Source organism: Macrotis lagotis, chromosome 1 (assembly GCF_037893015.1).
Source record: "Macrotis lagotis isolate mMagLag1 chromosome 1, bilby.v1.9.chrom.fasta, whole genome shotgun sequence".
Taxonomy (NCBI): Eukaryota; Metazoa; Chordata; class Mammalia; order Peramelemorphia; family Peramelidae; genus Macrotis; species Macrotis lagotis.
In genome coordinates this window covers 915009701-915030690 of record NC_133658.1, presented here as the reverse complement: position 1 = coordinate 915030690, position 20990 = coordinate 915009701, and the positions used below count along the sequence as shown (strand labels likewise).

Below are 20990 nucleotides of genomic sequence, written 5' to 3'. Positions count from 1 at the left end.
CCCTGGTCCGGCCTCCTCTGTCTATCTCTTTTCGCTCACAACAGCATCTGGAGGCCAGAGGAGAAGGCATGAGGGGCCAGAACCCCAGTCCTACACTGCCCTGGCCCTGCTGCCCCTCATACTCACACAACTTCTCCTTCAGGGGCTTCCCAGCTGGGTCAGAGCTGGAGAGCAAGAAGACACAGAATGTGAACGGGGAGGTCTGGGAAGGTGGGCAGGTATGCTGGGGGGCATCGGGGGTGTCGGGGACCCTACCTCCTGGTGGCCTTGGCCTCTACCTCTCTGCCCCCCTTCCCTGTAAAGAAGAGTCAGCCTTTAGTGGGGTTCAGTTCACCCACATCCCTCCCCCAGCCCCAGACTCAAGAACTCACTGAGTCTTGTTCGGCATTGCCAGCATCGGCAGGAGAGGGGGAGGAGGGTTGAAGTGCCCATCAAGATGCCCACTTGGAGCCTGGAGAGACCTGGGGTGGCTGGGGCTGAAACAAGAGCAGCAGGGGCAGAATGACCCCTTCCTGGCCCTTGACTAATCTGGCCCGACCCACTTTGGTGAGGCCCCTAGGTAAGAGACAGCTGGGGGACCCTGGTCTGGAGGGAAGCCAGGATGGGGAGTGGGATGGGTGAAGTCCCTGCCCTCTAGGGCCTCACTTTCCCATCTGTGAAATGGGCTCCTGGACCAGTGGGGGGAGGGGGGAGGAGGGTCAGAGTCCTGCCACTTGCCTCTGTGTGCTGGGAGGTTCTGGTGCCCCCCCGGAAGGGCAGGAGAGCAGAGCTAGGGGCTTACAGGCTGGGAGAGACCCCTAGCCTAATCTTGGCTGTTCTCTGTCCTCCTCAAAGAGGCCCCCTGACTTCCTAGCACCTTGCCTGGGGGTCTGCATCCAGGGGAATGTCTGGGGGGGTGATCAAAGTGGAAAATGGTCCTGGGGTCAGGGAGGGGAGGCCATTCTCTCTGAGGAAGACCCATTGCCCACTCCCCACCCCCTCCCTCTGAGCCTCCTGTCCCCCAAGTCTCCTGGCCCCTGGGGCCCTCTGGGGCAGGAGCCTGAGCAGACTGTATGGCCCCAGGGTCAGTGAGGGGAATTAGTGGGGGTCGGAGGGGTGGGGAGGGCTGGGGGTCTCTTACCTGTGACCCTGAGCACCAGGGGGGTCACTGGGGGCTGTCCACACATATGGGTAGTTACTGATAAAGCTGTAGCATCAGTAAGTCCCTCCATGAGCCAGGGTCACAGCCAGGATGGAGAAGTTCACCTGAGCCCCCCGGCCATAGGATTGGAACACCCAGTGGGTGATTTGTTCTCCCTCCTTGTACAGAGCAGACTTGTCATACTCCAGCCGTGACTGACACTGGAGGGTCACCTGCTGTCCTGAGGCCACCTGGGAGCTGGGCAAGGCTGAGAGGGAGGGGGGCGAAAGGAGCCTGGGGGCGAAAGAGAGCCTGGCATGAGAACAGCACAGCCCTCCCCCCTGTGCCCAGGCAGGAGCTGGCAGAAGAGGAGCAGCAGCTGCTTCATGGTCCTCTCCCTCTCCTGGCTTCTAGGGAGCCCGGGGCTGGCAGGGGCCCAGAGCCAGCCCTGGCTAGGCCAGAGGTTAAGACTGGGACTGAGAGGTGGGGGGAGTCTCCTCTCACCTGTCACTCTCAGCTCCAGGGGGTCACTGGCCTCTGACCACAATGACTGGTTCATGGAGTCACATTGGTATCTCCCAGCAGTCTGGACTGTCAGGTAAGAGATGAGGAACCAGGCCTCCCCCCCATCCCCAGACTTCTCCATGTTCAGGTAGCTTTCTCCCTTCCACAGACGGTACAGATCAGCTCCCGGGGGTCCTTCACACCAGAGGGTCACCGGCTTCACCCAGGGGATCACCAAGCCTGGCTCAGCCCTGAGGAAGGGTCTAAGCAATGGGCCCTCAAGAAAAGCAGAGCCTAAAGGGTCCCCCTGACCCCTGCCTCTCCAGGGCTCACTCCCAGGCCTTCTCCCAGAGTTCACCCCTCGACCCTCAGCCCCACCTTCTTTTCCCTGTAGCTGCCCTGGGGACAACTCCCTGTACTGAGCAGGCATGAGGGGCAGGGGGCATTTAGGGAAATATCTGTGATTAAGAACCTTTGTCTAGATATTGTATTCCTGATTCTTCTTACTTCATTTTGCATCAGTTCATCTAAGTCTTCTGGATATTTCACATCTTTATATTAATTATATTTTCAATTTTTTAAAAATGTTATTTATTTTATTTATTTATTTTTCCAACTATATGCAAAATGACAGTTTTCAACATTCATTTTTTAAATTTTTAAATAAAATGATGAGATTTACATTTTCTTCCTCCCTTCCCTCCCATCCCCCTCAGAAAACAATCTAATGTAACATCCATTCTTTTTTTCACATTGTAGTAATATTCTGTTGCATTCATGTTCCATAATCTGTTTTCTGTTCATTCATTTCATTGTAATCTTAAGAGATAGATAAAAAATTTGCCACAAGAAAAGAAAGTGAGAGAGAGAAAGTGGAGACTCCTCCTGCAGCCCCCCCTCCTCCAGGAGCTAAGACAGGAAAGGGTGGGGGAGCACAGGCATGTGTTTAGGCAATGAAGAAGTAGATAGGGAGAGACTGGCAGTATGTGAGAAAGCAAGGGTCATTGAGGGGACCTATGGGAGAGCAACACAATTTTGGGAGGGGAACATCAGTCCAACCCAGAAGGGTTGTTGCTCATGGGCAGTTTGTGCAGTTCCTGAGACAGGAAGAGGTCCCTAAAGCCGCCAAGGTTCCAAGGCTGGACATGCTGAGCCTGGGGGCATCCTCCTTCATGTTCTCCTTGCCAGGTTTCTCAGTTTCTCTATCAGTTGCCTGTTAGGGATCCTTGAGAACCACAGTTGTGAAATGGCAAAGGTAATGGTTTAAAGACCCTCTTGGCCTCTTGTTTTGCAGACACACTGACTCGGTTTCTCAGGAGACCTGCATGACCCAAACCCCTTTGCTTTTCCATAAGATCAGCATGACCCGGCTCCTTTGTATCTCCTGACATTGACCAAGAATCGCATTATGGCAAGAGCAATGAACCAATGTGTAATGATTGAACCAATTTGTAATCTTTAACATGATTGGTGCTTAAGCTGGTAGCATGAGTTGTCCATGAGTACGGAGGTAGACTAGGATGTAAGCAGCTATGGGAACCTAATAAAATCTCTGCCTCCCTGTCTCATCACTGAAGCCAAGAACAGTTCTCTTCTGGTCAGAGAACTCAGAGTAGCCGGTGCACCTTACAAGTGGCGCCCATAACATGGGGTCTCCTAGGGGACTGGGGAAGATTACTTCTACCATAGGGCGAATCAGCCTCTAGAAGCAAAAGAGGTCTCCAGCTGCAGCCCCAGTATATATGGATTGGTGAGGTAAGAAAAATCTTATCATGGGACAAATACTAGGAATTTCAGATAAAGAAACTCATACAAGGCTTTGAAGAAGAAGGGATGTGCAGTAGAAATTAGAGACATAAAGAAATATTTGGAAATTGTTTATAAAGCATCTCCCTGGGTCTTAGATCAGATGCCAGAAATTACAGAAGGCTGCAGAATTGTGGCAGCCTCATTAAAGCCAGGAATGTAGGTTGCAGTGGTTAAAAGCACAGGGGAATATCCTTGGCATAGATTCGATGTTAAAACAATTAATAAGAATTAACTGTAATGCTGACTGTAAAAAAGCTTTAATAGGGAGTAGGCAGGATGCTTTACTGGAAGAAATGATTCAAAAATGTTCCAGCATAGGTTCTGCCACCTATTCTGCACAAATCATGGCACAAACCATGGCTCAGTATTTTGAAAAAAAATAGTATAAAGTGTTTTAAATATGGAAAGATTGGACATATAAAAAAGGCCTGTAGAAAAAAGGGGGGAGGTCCTCAGCCAATAACTCCCTGTCCAAAGTGCAAAAACCAGGACATTGGGCAAATGAATGTCATTGAAACCCAATGTCGGGCCGAGCCACTCCCACCCAGGAAAACAAATGCCCAGGAAAACAAATGTGGAATGCTAGGAATAGAGGAAGAGGTCAGATCAGGGACAAAGGAATTAAGAAAGAAATATCGGGAATTAACCGCTCACAAGGAGCATTCTTAATTCATCTCTGTTCCCGAGGAAATTATGTAATTGGAGCTGGTACCACAGTTACTCTTCCTATACAAGAACCAAAAATGGGTCGTAATAAATGTTTAGTGGCAAACACACGGAGTACAGACTATACTGTCTTATATACTGGCTTACCTATCCAGGTTGCTATATCAGAAGGGAATGAAAGCTCAGTTTTTAATCCCCTACAAAATCATATAGAGATTGAAGCCAAATAGTAGCACAAGGAATATTCTTAGAAAATTCAGGTTCCGCACCAGTAATGGGAATGTTTACAGAAAAAAATACAGTCCTCTAGACCTATGATAACCATAAAGATGGTTCAAAGGGCTGTGAGAGATTGGACAGCTTGAAGATAACTGAGAGAGGAATTAAGAAAAAGCAGTAGATAGGAGAGAGAGAATTGTTTCATGAAGACTTGATAAAATAAAATGTTAAAAATGCTATTTAAGATCAGAAAGACAAGATAATCAGGTTCATTTTGAAGTACATAATTTGATTATTACAGAAAATAATGGGACGATTGAGGATTTAAAACTAGAAGACTCCCCTCCCAGAAAAGATTGAGGGCTGTTCCTTTAAAAGAAGCTATTTGGTTTACTCTAAGCTGAATAGGGACATAATTAAGTTGAGGGATTTTTGAATGACTGTTTGCCTTCTCCAAAGCTATAGTTATTTATAGTTAAAAATCAAGAAATGTTAGATATCAAAACCTTTGAATCGAAAAATGGATTGTGAAAAATGGAATGTTCTTTGCATTTTTCTTCTGGTTTCTTGGAAGATTTGCTTCTTTTGGTTTTGTTTTGTCTTGTTTTTCTGGCCAGAGTGTGTGTGTGTGTGTGTGTGTTTATCTGGTATCTTGTTGTAATCTGGTATCTTTGTGTAATGTTTAAAGAGAGCCTCTAGTATGAGAGCAGATTTTGGGGGCCTCTTTGGTTCTAAATGTTCTGACTCTGTTTACATGTCTATATGTATTTCCCTTAAAATACAGTCAGAGGAAAACCCTCAGCTGTCTCTCAGACCTGTTGCTCTCTGTGTTCTGATTGACCAGTCTTCTTTCCATTCTCTCGTTTCAAAAGTAGATCTTTTTTCCCCAAAACTTATGATTGGCACCAAAAAAGGGAGATTTTCCTGACAATAATATTGTTTTTGGAGGAGAAGGGGTTCTGTTATTTTCTCTTATTTTCTATTGTCTCTTTTCTGGTCTGATAGACTAATAGAATTTTATTTACTGATTTGCAAATTATACTTATAAGGGACCTAGAAGAAATTGAAATTGTCCCTAAAATTATTTTTGAATTGGTCTTAATTAGCATGTTTAAATAATTAGTGCATACTACCTTGATATCTCAAAACGTGAGGAATCTCCAATTCCCAGAACATCATTTGTCAGTGAGGATGGAAAGTTCTTTTACATTAGAGCACTGAGAAGTTAGAAAAGCACTGATACAGATAAGAAGGATTTGTAAACTTCTATATTTTTGAAAAGGAAAATAATTTAAGGTAACTTTGAATATGAATTTGGAATTTATAAGATTATTAAGAGAACTATAAAGAAAATCTTGTAATCATAAAAAAAGATTTTAGAAACATCTGGTCTCAAGAATTTTTATGTATTATAAAAGTTTTAGGGAGTAAAGGGAATATACATTGAATTGAAATGGGTTATGTATAATTAGTAAACTTTGTATAAGAACAGATTCAGACAACTTTTTGAAACTTTAAGATTGTAGGTTAAGAATTTAATGTTTAATTTTAAAGAGGCAAAAATGGTAAACTTAGAAGAAGGTTGTATGAGATTGGGAATTTGAAAATAAACAGGGGAAAATTAGACCATATGTGGTACAAGGACTTCCCAAGATCTTATAGGGAAGAGACTTAGTCATGCAAGCAGGACTTAACATCTCTATGGATTTTTCATAGGGGCCACTGAAAGAAAAGAAAAATTAATGCTCCCCTAGAATAAAATGGAAATCGCTCTCATTTGATCTCCTGTTTCTCCCAGTTTCCATTAATACAAATTATGGTCCAGCATATGTTTCTAGGTCTTATGGAACCTTTTGTAAGGAATTTAAATACATATATAACAGGAATATCTTGTAACCCCCGTGGTCAGACTATTGTAGAACATGCAAACAGGACATTGAAAACCCTTCTCTAAAAACAAAAGAAGGGAAATTTTGGGAATAAACCTAAAGTTAGAATAGACATGGCATGTTATACATACAATTAATAACAATGGATAACTCTGGCCATGAGGTACTACTGCCATCCTCCAGTGAATGGCAATAGCAATTCTAAACTAAATAAACAAGTTGTACAAAAGGTACATAATGAACAAGTTATGTGGAAGGATCAGGATGGAATATAGAGAGGACCTAACAAGGTATTAACAAAAGGGCCAGGTTTCCTTTGTATCTCTACAGATGGAGGTGAATGCCAGATTGCTCAAGGAAATGTGAGATCTATCATTGAAGATTATATAAAAGGGGTAAAAGAAAAAAAACAAGCAGAGCATACAAAAACTACAGACTGTTGTGATGCTGTTATCGCAAATGCAGACTAGCATGGCAGAATGCCCAGAGGAAGAAAAGAGATGGGGTTTTTTATCCTCAACTATCTTTAGGTCCGAGTTGTGGAAGAAGACAAAAAGACCCCTAAATCTTTCACAAATAGTTCAACCACAATTTGAACATGATCCATTTTACAATCACACTAATCCTCCTGTTCGCTCTAATTTTACTGGATTATCAGCAAAATCTCCTCTCTGTTTCTCCAAAATAACTGCATGTGTATTCCAGTAGTTCTGGTAACCTATCATCTAACAGAGATACCCAATGATGTTATTCCTTTCCTGCAGACAAGCTACCTGCTATAATAGATATGTTTACATGTTATCATGGATTCCTTGCTCCATTATATATGGGTAGGTGGGGAAAAACTTTAGGAGATGACTGGAAAATAGCTATGATTATGGGACTAAGCAATATCACACGAAGAGATACTTCCAACAGAATCACTTCACATGAGACATTGATGGGGAGGACTTGTCTGGGGAACAATTATGCCTCCATGTATGGATCTACTGTAAATATATCAGTAATGAATGGTTATTACAATGAGTCCTGTCTAAATTGTACTGTAACAGAATGTATTGGTAGTAAAACCCTAGGAACAATATTTATCATTACTAGGCCAAGGTATGTGATGATACCTGTAAAAGCTCAGTAGGGCTGATCATGTGTTTTCAGAAATAGAAAAAAGGTATCTCAATATCCTATAGAAATAAAAGAAAAAGATGCATTTCATGTGTTATTCTGGGAATATTTTTATTAGTATCTATTATTACTTCATCACTTTCTCTAGCAATGTCTGTAAGCACTGGAAAGAATGAAATGGTACAGGTTCAATTCCTAGAAGAGTTAGCTAAGAATGTCTCTTTGGGATTCAAGGAACAGTGAATTATAGATGAGGAATTTTATAAGGCCATGAAAGCACTAAGGGACACTATTGAGAATGTTGGGGATAAAATAGATATGATAGTTTGGCATGTGATTATCAATATTCATCTTTTCACTTGACAAAATTATAGTATAATGAGTCTTATCACTCATGGGAAAGAATTAAGAATCATCTTAATGGAATTATAGATGATGTTATATTTCTATGCAAATTGAAGATTAATATTATTTAGAACAACAAATTAATGATGCTTCTAAACAAGATCTTTTACCAGATAAGACAGTTCAAAAACCATTGATTATTTTAGTGATCGATCTTGGGGATAGCACACCTTATACACCATTGCTACCACTATAGGAGCAACCCTTCTGGTTTTAATCATACTATCATTTCTTGCTCAATTTGCGTGGTCTGCTTTGCAGAATAATCTTAATCGAATGAAAACCCAATTATGGAAAAATAAAAAGGGGGGAATTGTTAGGGATCCTTGAGGACCACAATTGTGAAATGACAAAGGTAATGGTTTAAAGACCCTCTTGGCCTCTTGCTGTTTTGCAGACACACTGACTCGGTTTCTCAGGAGACCCGCATCCCCTGCATCCATGGAGTGTGCTGGGTTTCTTGGTAAATGGAGGCTGGATAGTCCATCTTGAGAGTTGTACCAGTCCCTGCCCTTCTCCTGGTCTTGACTTTACTCTCTATTAATTGAATAGGAGGTGAAAGCTCCTTCCCTCTGCTAAGATTCTTTGATTCCCTCCAAACCAACCAGTCAATCAATATTTATGAAGGTCTGTGCTAAATTCTTGGGCTGTAAAGAAAGACAAAAAAGATCGTCCCTGCCCCATGGCTGTCTAGTGGGGGAGACACCAAACAATTCAGAAGTGTAATCAAGATCTAGGCTGAATAAACTGGAGATGATCTCAGGGAGAAATTACAAACTTTAATGCATGTCCCATAAAGCTTCTTATAGGAGAAGAGATTTTATTTTCTTTTGCTTTCCAATTTTTGAAAATTCAATTCTATTTTTATTTTCACTTCCATATTCTCTCCTCTACTCTCTTCTCTCCTCACTGAGAGGGAAATAAATGATAGCACTCATCCAAATAATATCTCCCCTTCCTCCAAATGAAAATAAGATAAAGGAAAGAACTAGAAAAAGGTGTGCTTCAGACTGCATTCAGAACTCACCTCTTCTCTATTTGGAGGTTAAAGTATTTTCCCCCATGAGTCTATTAGATTTGTGCTCGATCTCTTTATTGATTAAAGCAGCTAAGGTTTTCACAGCTGATGATCATGACAATATTGTTTTGGAAATTTTTCTCAATTTCCTTCTCCCATGAGTCTTCTCTGCTTTTTTCTGAAATCATCCCAGAAGTTGGATTTGAGCTGGGACTTGTAGGAAGGCTGACAACCATCAGCACAGAGATGAGAACTGAATGAAGGGGAGCTGAATAGCACCACTGTGGCTGATAACCAATACAAGCTCAAAATGCTCTACCACAGGTTGGGCACAAATAGTCCATGTGAATACCTGGGGTGGGGACTCTAAACTTAAGTGTGTCATGTTTCCTTTGAGCTGCTTCAATTCTAGGGTTCTCAGAGAGTGCAGCCCCCTCACGGAGGAGGGCACGCCATGCTGGGCAGTCCTGTGCCAGGGTCTCCCAAGCTGTACAATCAGTTCTAAAGTGCTTCAGTGAGACCTTCAGGGGGTCTCAGTATCGTTTCTGACCCCCTTGTGAGTGCTGGCCCTGTGGGAGTTTTCTATAAAACAGCTTTTTTTTTGGCATTCTAAGAATGTATTTATTGCACTCTCTGTAGTGATGTTGGAATTCTAGGCCATTTAGCTAGGAAAGGACCCCAGTATAGGGGAAATCTTCTCTTGCCAGGTGGTCTTCAGAATCTTCACAAGATAATTTAAATGGAAGAGATTCAGTTTCCTGACAAGGCACCAGCAGACTGTCCAGTTTCACAAACATATAACAATGAGGTCAACACAACAGCTCTGTAGATCTTCAGTCTCGTGGTCAGTCTAATACCTTTTCTCTCCCACACTTGCTTTTGGAGCCTCCCAAATACTGAGATAGCTCTGGCAATGTGAATGTCAATCTCATTGTCAATGTGTCCCTCCCTGGAAAGGACACTGCCAAGCGAAGTGAACTTGTCCATAGAACTCAAAACGTCTCCATTTGCTGTCATCAATGGTTCGACCTATGGTTGGTGTAGTGTTGGTTGATGGAGCATCTGTGTCTTCTTGGTGTTCATTGTTAGATCAAAATGAGCCCAAGCAGCAGAGAATAGATCCATACTCTGCTGCATCTCAGCTTCAGAGGTTGCTTTGAAGGCACAATCATCTACAAATAGAAGATCCTGTACCAACACTCCTTCCACTGTGGTCTTGGCTTGTAGCCTTTTCAAGTTGAAGAATTTGCTCATCAGTGTGGTAGCTGACCTTGAAGCCGTGTTCATCCTCAGTTAAGAAGTTAGATGATATGGTTGAAAACACCATGCCATAAAGCATTGTTTCACTCCATTGGTGACTGGGAAATCTCAAGAGCATCATCCACTCACCTGTCACCACAGGACTTAGAGGAATGGTAAATTGTGGGTGATATCTTTTTTTGTTTGATTTCTTTTTTGAAAGGCAGTGGGGGTTAAGTGACTTGTCACATAGCTAAGTAATTATTAAGCATGTGAGGTCAGATTTGAACTCAAGTCTTCCTGACACCAGAGCCATCTAACTGCCCCTAGAGTTACTTTTCTTTTCTTTCTTTTCTTTTCTTTTTTTGATTTTTGCAAGGCAATGGGGTTAAGTGACTTGCCCAAGGTCACACAGCTAGGTAATTATTAAGTGTCTGAGGTCGGATTTGAATTGTTCCCTTGACTGCAGGGCTGGTGCTCTATCCACTGCTACCTAGCTGCCCCAGGCTGATGCCTTTTGTTGCATGTGTAATTGGATTTCAGTGAGCTAGTCTACACAGTCATCTGCCTCACTGTCTCTTCCAAAGTCATCATGATCCAGCATGGCAAGACAGAGTCATGGTGATGGCTCTAGATGCAGTGGATGACCTTGGCATCTTGGATGTCTAACCAAGCTCTAAGAGTTCCACAGCAGCTGCTTCAGTTGGCTTCATGGCCATTGGAACAAATTGTTCTCATCCACCCATTCCACCAGTGTGTTGTGGGATCAGAACCATGTGTTCTAGCCTTGCTTCTCCTTAAACAGAATAATCAGAAGACCGGAACCAGAGAACAAAAAGGAGTTTATTTGCTCTTCAAGAAGAGGGCACAACCTCCATAACATGAGTTACAGCTCTAGGAGGACTGCAAAGTATGGAGGCGTGGAGGCTTTTATGCTAGTCCCTAACACAGCCCCATCCCCCTGGCCTGCTACCTATTGGCTAGATAACTGGGCTCACAATCCTTCTGTGAGTATCTAGCTAATTGATGCAAAGCATTTCAGGCCCTGTTTGCATCATTACTCAGATCCAGTTTTACCCAACGAGAGATAATTTTTCTGTATCCTTCCATAGATGGGGTCAATCAGCACAGTGCTGTATAATCTTTGTTATCCCCCTGACCTTGGGGAGTGGAAACTTTGCAACTCCTGCTGACATGGCCTTGGGATAAAGGAAGACTCATTGCAACCATAAGGGGCTTCACTCAGTTATAGTCCCACTCAAGTAGAAGACTTCCCATGTTTGGGGTAGACACTCCCTAACTCACTGATGGGTTTGAGACTCCCTTGGTTATCCTTAGCCTGGTTTAGTCCACCTGCTGAAAGGGTTTACCAGAGTGATGCCACTGTGCATGCTACGGCTTCTTGGAGCCACAGGTGAGAGTTAGGTGACCCAGGTAGACATCAGAGGTGGAAAGCCACCCTGAAGAGGGCTCAGCATCCCTCACACTAGGGTCATAGTCTTCCTTGAGCACACTGTACACCACAGATTTGAGGGGAAGAATTTGCGTAAATGGAAGGACACTGGTGGGAGCTTGCCCCTACTGCACCCAGTTCTTTTATTTTCTACTCTTTCATTCCCCTTTATCATAAAGAAAAATGAATCCTTGTTACCTGGTTACCCATAGCAGCATTTGTAGAGATTTTCCTGGTAGGAACAGGAGACATCCCAGAATGAGTGATTTACTTTCTTAGAAATCAGAAATACTATGGTCTCCACCATCAAAGTCTACTTTAGCGATGGAGAAGGTCAGACCACCTGGGAGGATCACATTCCTAGATGGATTAAATTCATTTTATGAGTTAAACAAAATCTGGGTGAGGTGGTCCTTGAGCAGGGTCTATGGTCATTCCTGTCTATAAATTTCTTACCTTCCAACTTACCCTCACAGATTATCCAGGGTGGGGGTCTCCTGTCAGCCTCCACCATTATCCATCTCTCTCTCTCTCTCTCTCTCTCTCTCTCTCTCTCTCTCTCAATCCGTATGTATATTTTACAGCCAAGAAGGCTGGTGACCAAGACTACTTGCAACATCTTTGTGGGAAATGATTGATGAACAAGTCCCTGAGTTTTCTTGTCTTTCTCATCAATGAATCCATGTGACCAGTGACTAATAGAGGGAGAGTCTATATATTTTCTCTTCACCATCTCTCAGAAATGTGTGTGCTCCCCTCCCCCTCACCTTGCCTTTCTTTACCTCTTGGTGAACATATTGCCCTCCCCAGAAGGAAGTTCTGGGGGGTGGGGGAGGGTACCACTGCTTGTTGGTGGGGTTCTGTGAGACCTCTGCATTTTCTGCCTTTTCTAGGAGACAAAAGAAAGCTGGTCCTGCCCCGGGGTGTACTGGAGGGTGGGTGGGTAGGAAACATAGGAGGGTAGGTGCTTCTGGCCCTATGGAATAGATACCTGGGGGTGTCTGCATCTGAGTTTCCCATGATGATGCTCATTTTGGGCTTCAGAGTCAGAGACAGGGGTTCGCTTATATTATCTACACAGTCATTTCTTTTGCAGGGAGCACCATTTTATAAGAGAGAAACTGAGACCTTGTGCTAAGGTCTGGCTCCTCATCCCTCCCTCAACCTCCCTTCTTCAAGGTCATTTCCTCTCTCTAGAGGAGGCAGCACCCCTTCCTCAGAGCTCTGGAGCCCAACCAGCCCTTTGTCCAGTGGATGGGAGAGAAGAGACCCCTCCCAGATATTCTTGATAGAGGATGGATCTCCATGGGCATACACAGACCCCACCCCTGCCAGCACCTGCCTCCCCCTCCCTGCCACTCTACCCCTTCTACCTCCCCAGAATGAAACTCTCTTCCCTGGAGCTCTCCCTTGGAGGGGGTGGTCTGTCCTGTGAGAGGGTCAGCTCCTGGAGGCCCCAGACCCTTAGCTGCTCTCTCTCTTTCATCTCTCTATCTCTGTCTCTCTTGCCCTTTTAATATTTGGATCTTTGAGCTTAACACACTAACTAGAAGGTGGTCTCCACTCATTACATCTGAAATAACTGGTTTCACTCAATCACTCATTCAGCCTTTTCTTTTTCTTTTTCTTTCTTTCATTCTTTCTCTCTTTCCTTCTTTCTTTCTTTCTTGCTTACTTGCTTGCATTTGCTCATGCATTCATTCCTTCTTCTTGTGGTTGGGCATGGCCAGGCTGTTCAGGCTCAGACTTCCCGGGTGGCTTCTCAGCACCCCCAGGGGCTGTGCAAACTTCAATGTTCAGGATGCCCAGGATGATGAGGACCAGCCCAGCCAGGAGGAGGCAGACCATGTTGCCCACAGTGAAATCCAGAGAAGCAGCATCTAGGGGATGGGGGTTTGTCACTGAAAGAGGGGCTTCAATCTCAGGGTCCCTACTGCCCAAATGTGAGCACCTGCTCAGGCTTTGTGCTCCCCCTCTCTGAGCCCATCCTGAGAGGCTGACTGTGTGAGTGGGGGGCCAGAGGCCTGAGGGACTTGAGGGCCTCTGGGCTCCTGCTCCCCGATCCTGTCCCCTCCTTCCCTCAATGATTCCCCTTCCTCTCCTGACTCACTGCTCCTCCCCCTGAAGCCTGCCCTGACCAAGTTACTCTGAGAAACCAGCCCCCATGACCAGTCACCAGAGAGGTCTTCACTGTCTCTATCAAAGGTCCCAGGCTTCAATCCCCCACTGATCCCTCTAACTAGGACTTATTAAGGCAGAGTTGGGCAGAGAATGTGGGGGCCACTGTGCCTCCAGGGCTGGTGAGGACAGAGTGGGCACAGGAATCTCTTATTAGGGAGTCATCAGCACAGGGTGGGGTCTAGGCTGCTCCCGCTCCAAGTTATCCAATCCCATTGCTCCAGTGGAGAGAGGGGGCGACTCCTTCCTCTTTGTGGTTTCCCCTGTATCCATGGGGGTGGGCTGCATTTCTTGGCAGGGGAGGCTACAGAGTCAAGCTTGAGATCTGACCCAGTCCCTGCTCTTCTCTGGTCTTGACTTCTCACTCTACAAATTAGACAGAAGGTGAAAGCCCCTTCCATCTACTAAGAGTCTCTGATTCCCTGCAAATCAACCAGTCAGCCAATACTTATGGATCACAACCTGTGCCAGTCACTGAGCCAAGCTCTGGGGCTGTAAAGAAAAATAATAAAGATTGTCCATGCCCAGTGTCTGTACAGTGAGGGAGATACCGAACAGTCCAGGTGGATGAGCAAGATCCAGACAGAACAACCTGAAGATGATCCCAGGGAGAAGTCACAAAAAATTTCTTATAGGAGATGAGAATTTATTTTTTGCTTTTCAATTTTTGAAAGTTCAGTTCTTTGTTTTCTTTTCCATGTTCTCTCCATTCCTCTCCCTTCTCCTTCCACTGAGAGGAGTATAAATGCGAGCCCTTACCAACAAAGTCATGGTCAACATTTCTGGGCTCACCATGTCTCCCCTTCCTCCTAATGAAAAGTAAGAAATGGAAAAAGTCTGCTTCAATCTCCACTCATAGTCCCCCAGTTCTCTCTTTGGAGGAGGAGATTTTTTCCCCATGAGTCTTTTGTGTTTGTGGTGGATCATTTAATTTTTTTTTTATTTTAAAATTTTTCAAGGCAATGGGATTGAGTGGCTTGCCCAAGGCCACACGGCTAGGTAATTATTAAGTGTCTGAGGCTGGATTTGAACTCAAGGACTCTTAACTCCAGGGCCGGTGCTCTATCCACTGCGCCACCTAGCTGCCCTGTGGTGGATCATTTATTGATCAGAGCAGCTAAAGCTTTCACAGCTGATGAACAGCACAATATTATTTTAGAAATTTTTCCCCATTTTCTGCTCCTCTGAGTCTTCTCAGATTTTCCTGAAATCATCCCAGAGGTTGGATTTTAGCTGGAACTTTCAGGAAGCCTGAGAACCATCAGCACAGAGATGATAATTGAATGAATGGGGCTGATGGGGTCACCATCAAAGTAGCAAAGAGGGAGAAGAGAAAGGGACCCAGAACAAGAGCTGTCTCACAACTGGGGAGAGGAGATAGAGGAATAGTCAGATAGGCAGGAGGAGACCCAGGGAAAGTGTCCAGAAAACCCAAAGAGCAGAGGATGACAGACATCATCAAATGTTCTGATTTCCAAGACCAAGAATGAGGATTAAGAAAATGGAGAGAGCTGGGGTGATGCAATGATGAGGCTGGAAGCCAGATGGTAGGGACTTAAGATGAAAGAGGAGAGCTCAAAGAATCAAGGACAGATCAAAATTAAAAATAAAAATGGTTAAGAACCTTTGCCTAGATATTGTATTCCTGATTCTTCTTACTTCATTTTGCATCAGTTCATCTAAGTCTCCCAGATCTTTCAAGTCTTGATATTCATTCCATTTTTAATTTTTTAAAAAATTATTTATTTTTCCAGCTATATGCAATGGCTGTTTGCAACATTCATTTTTTTTAATAAAATGTTGAGATTTACATTTTCTCCCTCCCTCCCTTCCCTCCCATCCCCCCTCAGAAAACAATCTAATGTAACATCCATTCTTTTTTACATTGTAGTAATATTCTGTTGCATTCACATTCCCTAATCTGTTTTCCTTTCATTCATTTCATTGTAACCTTAAGAGATAGATCAAAAATTTACCACAAAAACAGAAAGTGTGAAAGAAAGTGGAGATACCTCCTGCAGCCCCCCCCCCTCCTCCAGGAGCTAAAACAGGAAAGGGTGGGAGAGCACAGGTGTGTGTAGGTAATGAAGAAGGAGATAGGGAGAGACTGGCAGTAGTATGTGAGAAAGTAGGGGTCATTGAGGGGACCTATGGGAGAGCAAAGCAATTTTGGGAGGTGAACATCAGTCCAACCCAGAAGGGTTGTTGCTCATGGGCAGTTTGTGCAGTTCCTGAGACAGGAAGAGGTCCCTAAAGCTGCCAAGGTTCCAGGGTTGGACATCCTGAGCCTGGGGGCTTCCTCCCTCATGTTCTCCTTGCCAGGTTTCTCAGTTTCTCTATCAGTTGCCCAGAGATATTGTGAGCACCTGGGAGAGAGTGATTTCGGTTTCTGTGTGGCTTGTCAAGGTTTTGGAATTATCCTTTACCTTACTCTGTAAGACCTACATCATTTTTTTTTCTTTTGCCTTATTGCTGAACAAATCCTTGTGTTTCAGATCTGAATCCTCATTGGGAAAGGCTGAGGTCGTGTCAGTGGACATGGTCATCCTTAGATCTTGGCCTTGTCTTTCTCCTCCCTCACCTTAGTGACTGAATGGGCTTTGCCTCAATCCATGGAACATGGGAAAGACTGTGCTTTCACAGATCAATGTCACCCAATGTATCCTGGGCCATCTGCAGATGTTTTGATCCACATCAAGTCACTGGACCCTGATGAGTCTGGAGGAGAAACTGAGGCTGACAACTTAGCAAAGTCCTCACTACTCAAATTCAATTCTCTTGCTTGTCATGGTATCACCTCTCTGATGTCATGGTCTTCTAGAATGAAGGAGAAAAGAACTACTATGGCTGGATGAATTCACTGGAGCATCCACAGGCCCCCAGCACCTACTTCCACCTCTCAGCCCCTCTGCCCCTTCCATGAAGAGTGAAGCTCTCTTCCCTGGAGCTCAGCCTCACAGGGATGGTCTCTCCTGCTAGAGGGTCAGCTCCTAGAGTCCCCAGACCCTTGGCTGCTCTCTCTCTCTCTCATCTCTATGTCTCTGTCTTTCTTGTCCTCGGAATATTTGCATCTTTGTGCTCAAGACAGTAACCAGAAGGTAGTCTCCACTCTTACATCTGTAATAACTGGATTCTCTCATACATTCATTCATTCACTCACTTACTCATTTGTTCATTCTGTCATTCAGTCATCCCTTCTTCTCGTGGTTGGGCATGACCAGGACGCTGAGGCCGGGGCCGCCTAGTCAGCTTCTCAGTATCCCCTGAGGCTGTGCGAGCATTGATGAGCAGGATTCCCAGGAGGATGAGGACCAACCCGGCCAGGAGGAGGCGGACCACGTTGCCCACAGTGTAATCCTGGGGAGCAGCATCTGGGGGATAGGGGATTGTCACTGACAGAGGGGCCTCCATCCAGGACCCCACCCTCCACAGTGAGTACCTGCTCAGACCCTTGGCTCCCCCTCCCTGAGCCCAACCTAGGAGACTAGCTGTGTGGATGGGGAGTCAGAGACTTGAGGGGCTGGAAGGCCTCTGGGCTCCTGCTCCCCCCAGACCCTCAAGTTTTCCACATCTTCTCTGAGCTCACTGCCCACCTTTGCAGCCTGGCTCTGATGAAATCACCCCAGAGAAACAGCACCCCCATGCTCAGAATCACCAGGGAGGCCTTCACTATCTGTGACAAAGGTCCCAGGCCTCACTCCAAGGCTGACCCTCAGCATCTCTGTCTGCTTTTGGGTATAGGCCTGGACCTGCCCATCAGTCCTCCTATTCCCTAAAATGAGAGGAAGGGGCACAACCTGCCCTCAGGGAGCCCCCAGTTTGAAGGAAGGGACACAGCCTGTCCTTAAGGAGGCTTGAGTCTCATGGGAGGAGACATAGGAGAAGCAGGGAATGGCTGGGGTGGGAGGGAGGGATCCTCTGAATCCTCAGGCCCCCTTTTTCTTGCTATTCTTTTACCCTGAGGTTTTGCTGAACCAGAGGAGGTGTTGGGCAGACGATGGTGGAAGGGGGAGGAAGTCACATTGGTGCTTTCTACTTAGAGGAATTGGGATGAGGGACACCTGAGAGGCCCCCTATCTTATCACTGGGGAAGTCAGGGATGGAAGAAAGAGAGTGTCCTCCTCCCTAGTTGGAGCTATGACTGATTAGGTGAAGGGTGGTAAGCCACAGGGACTACTAGGGAAGGGGTGAGAAGAGGGATGGGACCTATCCTGCCCTTCTCTGCTCCACTCCCTCCCTGACCAACCACATTCTTCCTACTTCCCCAATCTGGAGGTTCCCCTGCCCCTTCCCTCCAGGTCTCCTCAAATCTTGGTTTTCTGTGAGAAATGGGAGACTCTGCCATGGTCTAAGTAGGAGATAGAGAGTAATAGGGAAGAGAGACCCCCCCCCCCACTACTGTGCCGAGGGTCACTGATTGCTCACTGAATGGGGATGATATCAGAGCTTGGGATCCCCAGGGCTTTGGGGGAGGTAAAGGACTTGAGGTGTCTGGACCTGGGAGAGGAGAAGGGGGAGGGGTTGGGTGATATTCCCCCCTCCTCCCCTGGCTACAACCTCAGCCCTGCTCTGCTCCTCTCAGCAAACCCTCCCACTTCCTCAACCCTTTTCCTGGGAGCTAGAAGACCCAGGGTCTACATAGGTGATGAACATAACTCAATAATCTCAGATGGTGGGGGTGTCTAGAGGGGCCAGGGAAGGGAGGCCCCATTCTCTGAGAATGGCCCACTTCCCTGACTCCCCTCCCCCTCCCTTGGACCCTCCTGTCCCCCCAGCCCTCTTGGCCCCAGGGTCCTCTGGGGCAAGACCCTGAGCAGACCTAGTGAGGAGCTTAAGCTGCTTGGAGGGGTGTGGAGGGCTGGGGCTCTCTCACCTGTGACCCTGAGCACCAGGGGTTCACTGGAGGCTGACCACACATAAGGGTTGTCACTATGAAAGCTGTAGCATCGATAAGTGCCTCCATGGGCAGGGGTCACAGCCGGGATGGAGAAGTTGGTCTGAGACCCCTGGCCATTGTCCTGGGCCCCCTTGTAGGTAATCTCTCCTCCATCCTTGTACAGAGCAGACCTGTCACACTTCAGCTGTGAATGACACTGGAGGGTCACCCGCTGTCCTGAGGCCACCTGGGAGCTGGGCAAGGCTGAGAGGGAGGGGGGATCATGGAGACCTGGGGGAGGAGGAGAGCCTGGAATGAGAACAGGCACAGCCCTCCCCTCCCCGTGCCCAGGATGGAGCTGGCAGAGGATGAGCAGCAGCTGCTTCATGTTCTTCTCCCTCTCCTGACTTCAAGGGAGCTTGGGGCTGGCAGGGGTTGGGGATGTGGGGGCCCAGAGCCAGCCCTGGCTGGGCCAGAGGCTGGGGCTGGGGGGGTTCTTCTCTCACGTGTTACTATCAGTTCCAGGGGGTCACTGGCCTCTGACCACAAAGATTGTTTCTTGTATTGACATAGGTATCTCCCAGCAGTCTTTGCTTTCACGTAAGAGATGAGGATCTGGGCCTCCCTATCATCTACATATATCTCCCTGTTCTGAAGACCTCCTTCCTTCCACAGATGGTACAGATCAGCCCCCGGGGGCCCTTCACACCAGAGGGTCACCGGCTTCCCCCAGGGGATCATCAAGCCTGGCTCAACCCTGAGGGAGGGTCTGGGCAATGGACCTGAAAGAGAAGCAGAGACCAGAGGGTTCCCTTCACCCTTGTGCCCTCCTCAAAGCTCATCCCCAGGTCCCCTCCCAGAATCATCCCCTGGACCCCCTCCCTATCTCCCTTTCCCTCTGGCTGCCCTGGGGATAGCTCCCAGTTCTGAACAGGCAGGGGGGCAGGGGGCATTTAGGGACAGGACTCACCCTCTTGTGCCCAGATGCTCCAGCACAGACACAGCCCTGTAGGGGAGGCTCTGGGTTAGATTCAGCTTCCTGCCCCAGAACCCACATCCTTGTCTCCAAACTTGAGGTACAAGGGAATGAGACCCCAGACCCCAGGCTGGGACTGGAAGCAGAGGAGACAGCCAGATACCAGGGGCCCTGGACCACTGTCCTGCTTGTGCCCCTTCTCATGGTGCCTCCCTTTCCTGATCTGTAGAATGGGGAGGAGAGGTGGGTGCAGTGATTCTCAGGTTCCTGCTACTTGGTCCCCCTTTTGAAGGCCCCCTCTTCCTAGGACTTACCAAGGCAGAGCTGGGCAGAGAGTGTGGGGACCATTGTGCCCTCCAGGGCTGGTGACAGAGTAGACAAATAACCCTCTTAGTAGGGAGTCCTCAGCACAGGGTGGGGTCTAGACTCTTCCCATTCCAAGTTCCCCAATCTCCTGCCCCCAATGGAGAGAGTGGGTGACCCCTTCCTCTTTGTGGTTTCCCCTGCATCCATGGGGGGGCTGTTTTTTTGGTGGGGTGGCTGAAGAGCCCAACTTGAGATTTGTGCCAGTCCCTGCCCTTCTCTGGGCCTTGACCTCTTCCTGTGTTAAATGAACCAGAGATCAAAACCCCTGCCCTATGCTAAGACCCTCACTACAGGGTACCAGGCCCTTAGCCAAGCTCTGGGGCTGTAAAGAAAGATGATAGAGACCATCCCTACCCAGTGACTGTCCAGTGGGGGGGCACCAGACAGTCCAGGTGGATAAGCAAGATCTAGACACAATAAACTGGAGTTGATGTCACAGAAACATCACTAACAGTAAAGCAAGAAGGAAAAAGTTAGGAGCAGAGATTTCCTTTAGTTTTCAAATGTGTGAAAGTTCCATTTTATTTCCATTTTCAGTTCCAAATTCTCTCCCTTCTCCACCCATTGAGGAGGAAGTAAATGATACCCTTCCTTATACCAAGTAGCTTACACCATTTCTGGGCTATGCCCTCTTTACCTAAATGAAAAGTAAGACAGAAAAGAACTTAGAGCAGTCTGTGTCCCTCTGCACTCAGAGCCCCCCACTTCTCACTCTGGAGGTGGAGACACTTTTTTCAACCTGAGACTCTTAGATTTGTGGTGGATCATTCGTTGATCAGAGCAGCTAAGTCCTTCACAGTCGGTGATCGGGACAATACTGGTCTGTAAATTGACCTCCTTGTTGCAGTCACTTCAATTTCCTGCTCATTTGAATCTTCTCAGATTATTCTGAGATTCTCCCAGAAGGTGGGATTTGAGCTGGCACTGGAAGGAAGGTTGAAGAGCACCAACACAGAGATGATTATTGAATGAATGGAGTGTGATGAGATCATCAATCAAAGTAGAAAAGAGGGAGAAGAGAAAGGAAACCATTACAGAGAAATGGGGGATACCTCCATGGGTGGGCATGACATAGCTGAAAATCCAGGAGACAGAGGAGAGGTCAGATAGGCAGGAAAAGATCCAGAGAAGGATGGCATCCAAATACCCT

The 20990-nt window shown here is 46.4% G+C and overlaps 1 protein-coding gene and 1 long non-coding RNA gene across 9 annotated transcripts in view; one reads left to right on the top strand and one right to left on the bottom strand.

Annotated features, from left to right (window-relative positions):
- The first annotated feature begins 3141 nt into the window (after positions 1–3141).
- The window catches only part of LOC141509844 (uncharacterized), a 65616-nt gene continuing 47767 nt past the window's right edge, over positions 3142–20990 (top strand). For 5 of the 6 annotated variants that reach the window (XR_012474723.1, XR_012474722.1, XR_012474721.1 and 2 more), the window contains exons 1-3: positions 3142–3379; positions 16811–17053; positions 19072–19176. This is a non-coding gene — a long non-coding RNA (uncharacterized LOC141509844). The remainder of the gene's footprint in view (positions 3380–16810; positions 17054–19071; positions 19177–20990) is intronic. The other variant, XR_012474720.1, reaches the window with a different exon arrangement.
- Positions 14051–19835, bottom strand: LOC141509843 (platelet glycoprotein VI-like). 3 transcript variants are annotated; one of them, XM_074219669.1, is made up of 6 exons: positions 19789–19835; positions 19469–19504; positions 19005–19280; positions 18496–18789; positions 16787–16993; positions 14051–14431 (listed from the first exon to the last, which is right to left on the bottom strand). In XM_074219669.1, the coding sequence occupies exons 1-5, from the start codon at positions 19820–19822 to the stop codon at positions 16803–16805; spliced, it is 831 nt and encodes a 276-aa protein (XP_074075770.1). In that variant the 5' UTR covers positions 19823–19835; the 3' UTR covers positions 14051–14431; positions 16787–16802. The 3 variants fall into 3 exon arrangements, with proteins under 3 accessions (XP_074075770.1, XP_074075769.1, XP_074075771.1); XM_074219668.1 differs by lacking the exon at positions 14051–14431 and adding an exon at positions 15473–16439; XM_074219670.1 differs by lacking the exon at positions 14051–14431 and adding an exon at positions 15473–15988.

What these genes read in the sequence shown, in the direction of transcription:
- LOC141509843 (XM_074219669.1), bottom strand. Translation starts at nt 19,822, where the DNA reads ATGGTCCCCACACTCTCTGCCCAGCTCTGCCTTG. An exon ending in GAGCATCTGGGCACAAGAGG is followed by an intron (nt 19,281 to 19,468) that starts GTGAGTCCTGTC and finishes CTTCTCTTTCAG; the next exon opens with GTCCATTGCCCAGACCCTCC. An exon ending in CCTGGTGCTCAGGGTCACAG is followed by an intron (nt 16,994 to 18,495) that starts GTGAGAGAGCCC and finishes CCTATCCCCCAG; the next exon opens with ATGCTGCTCCCCAGGATTAC.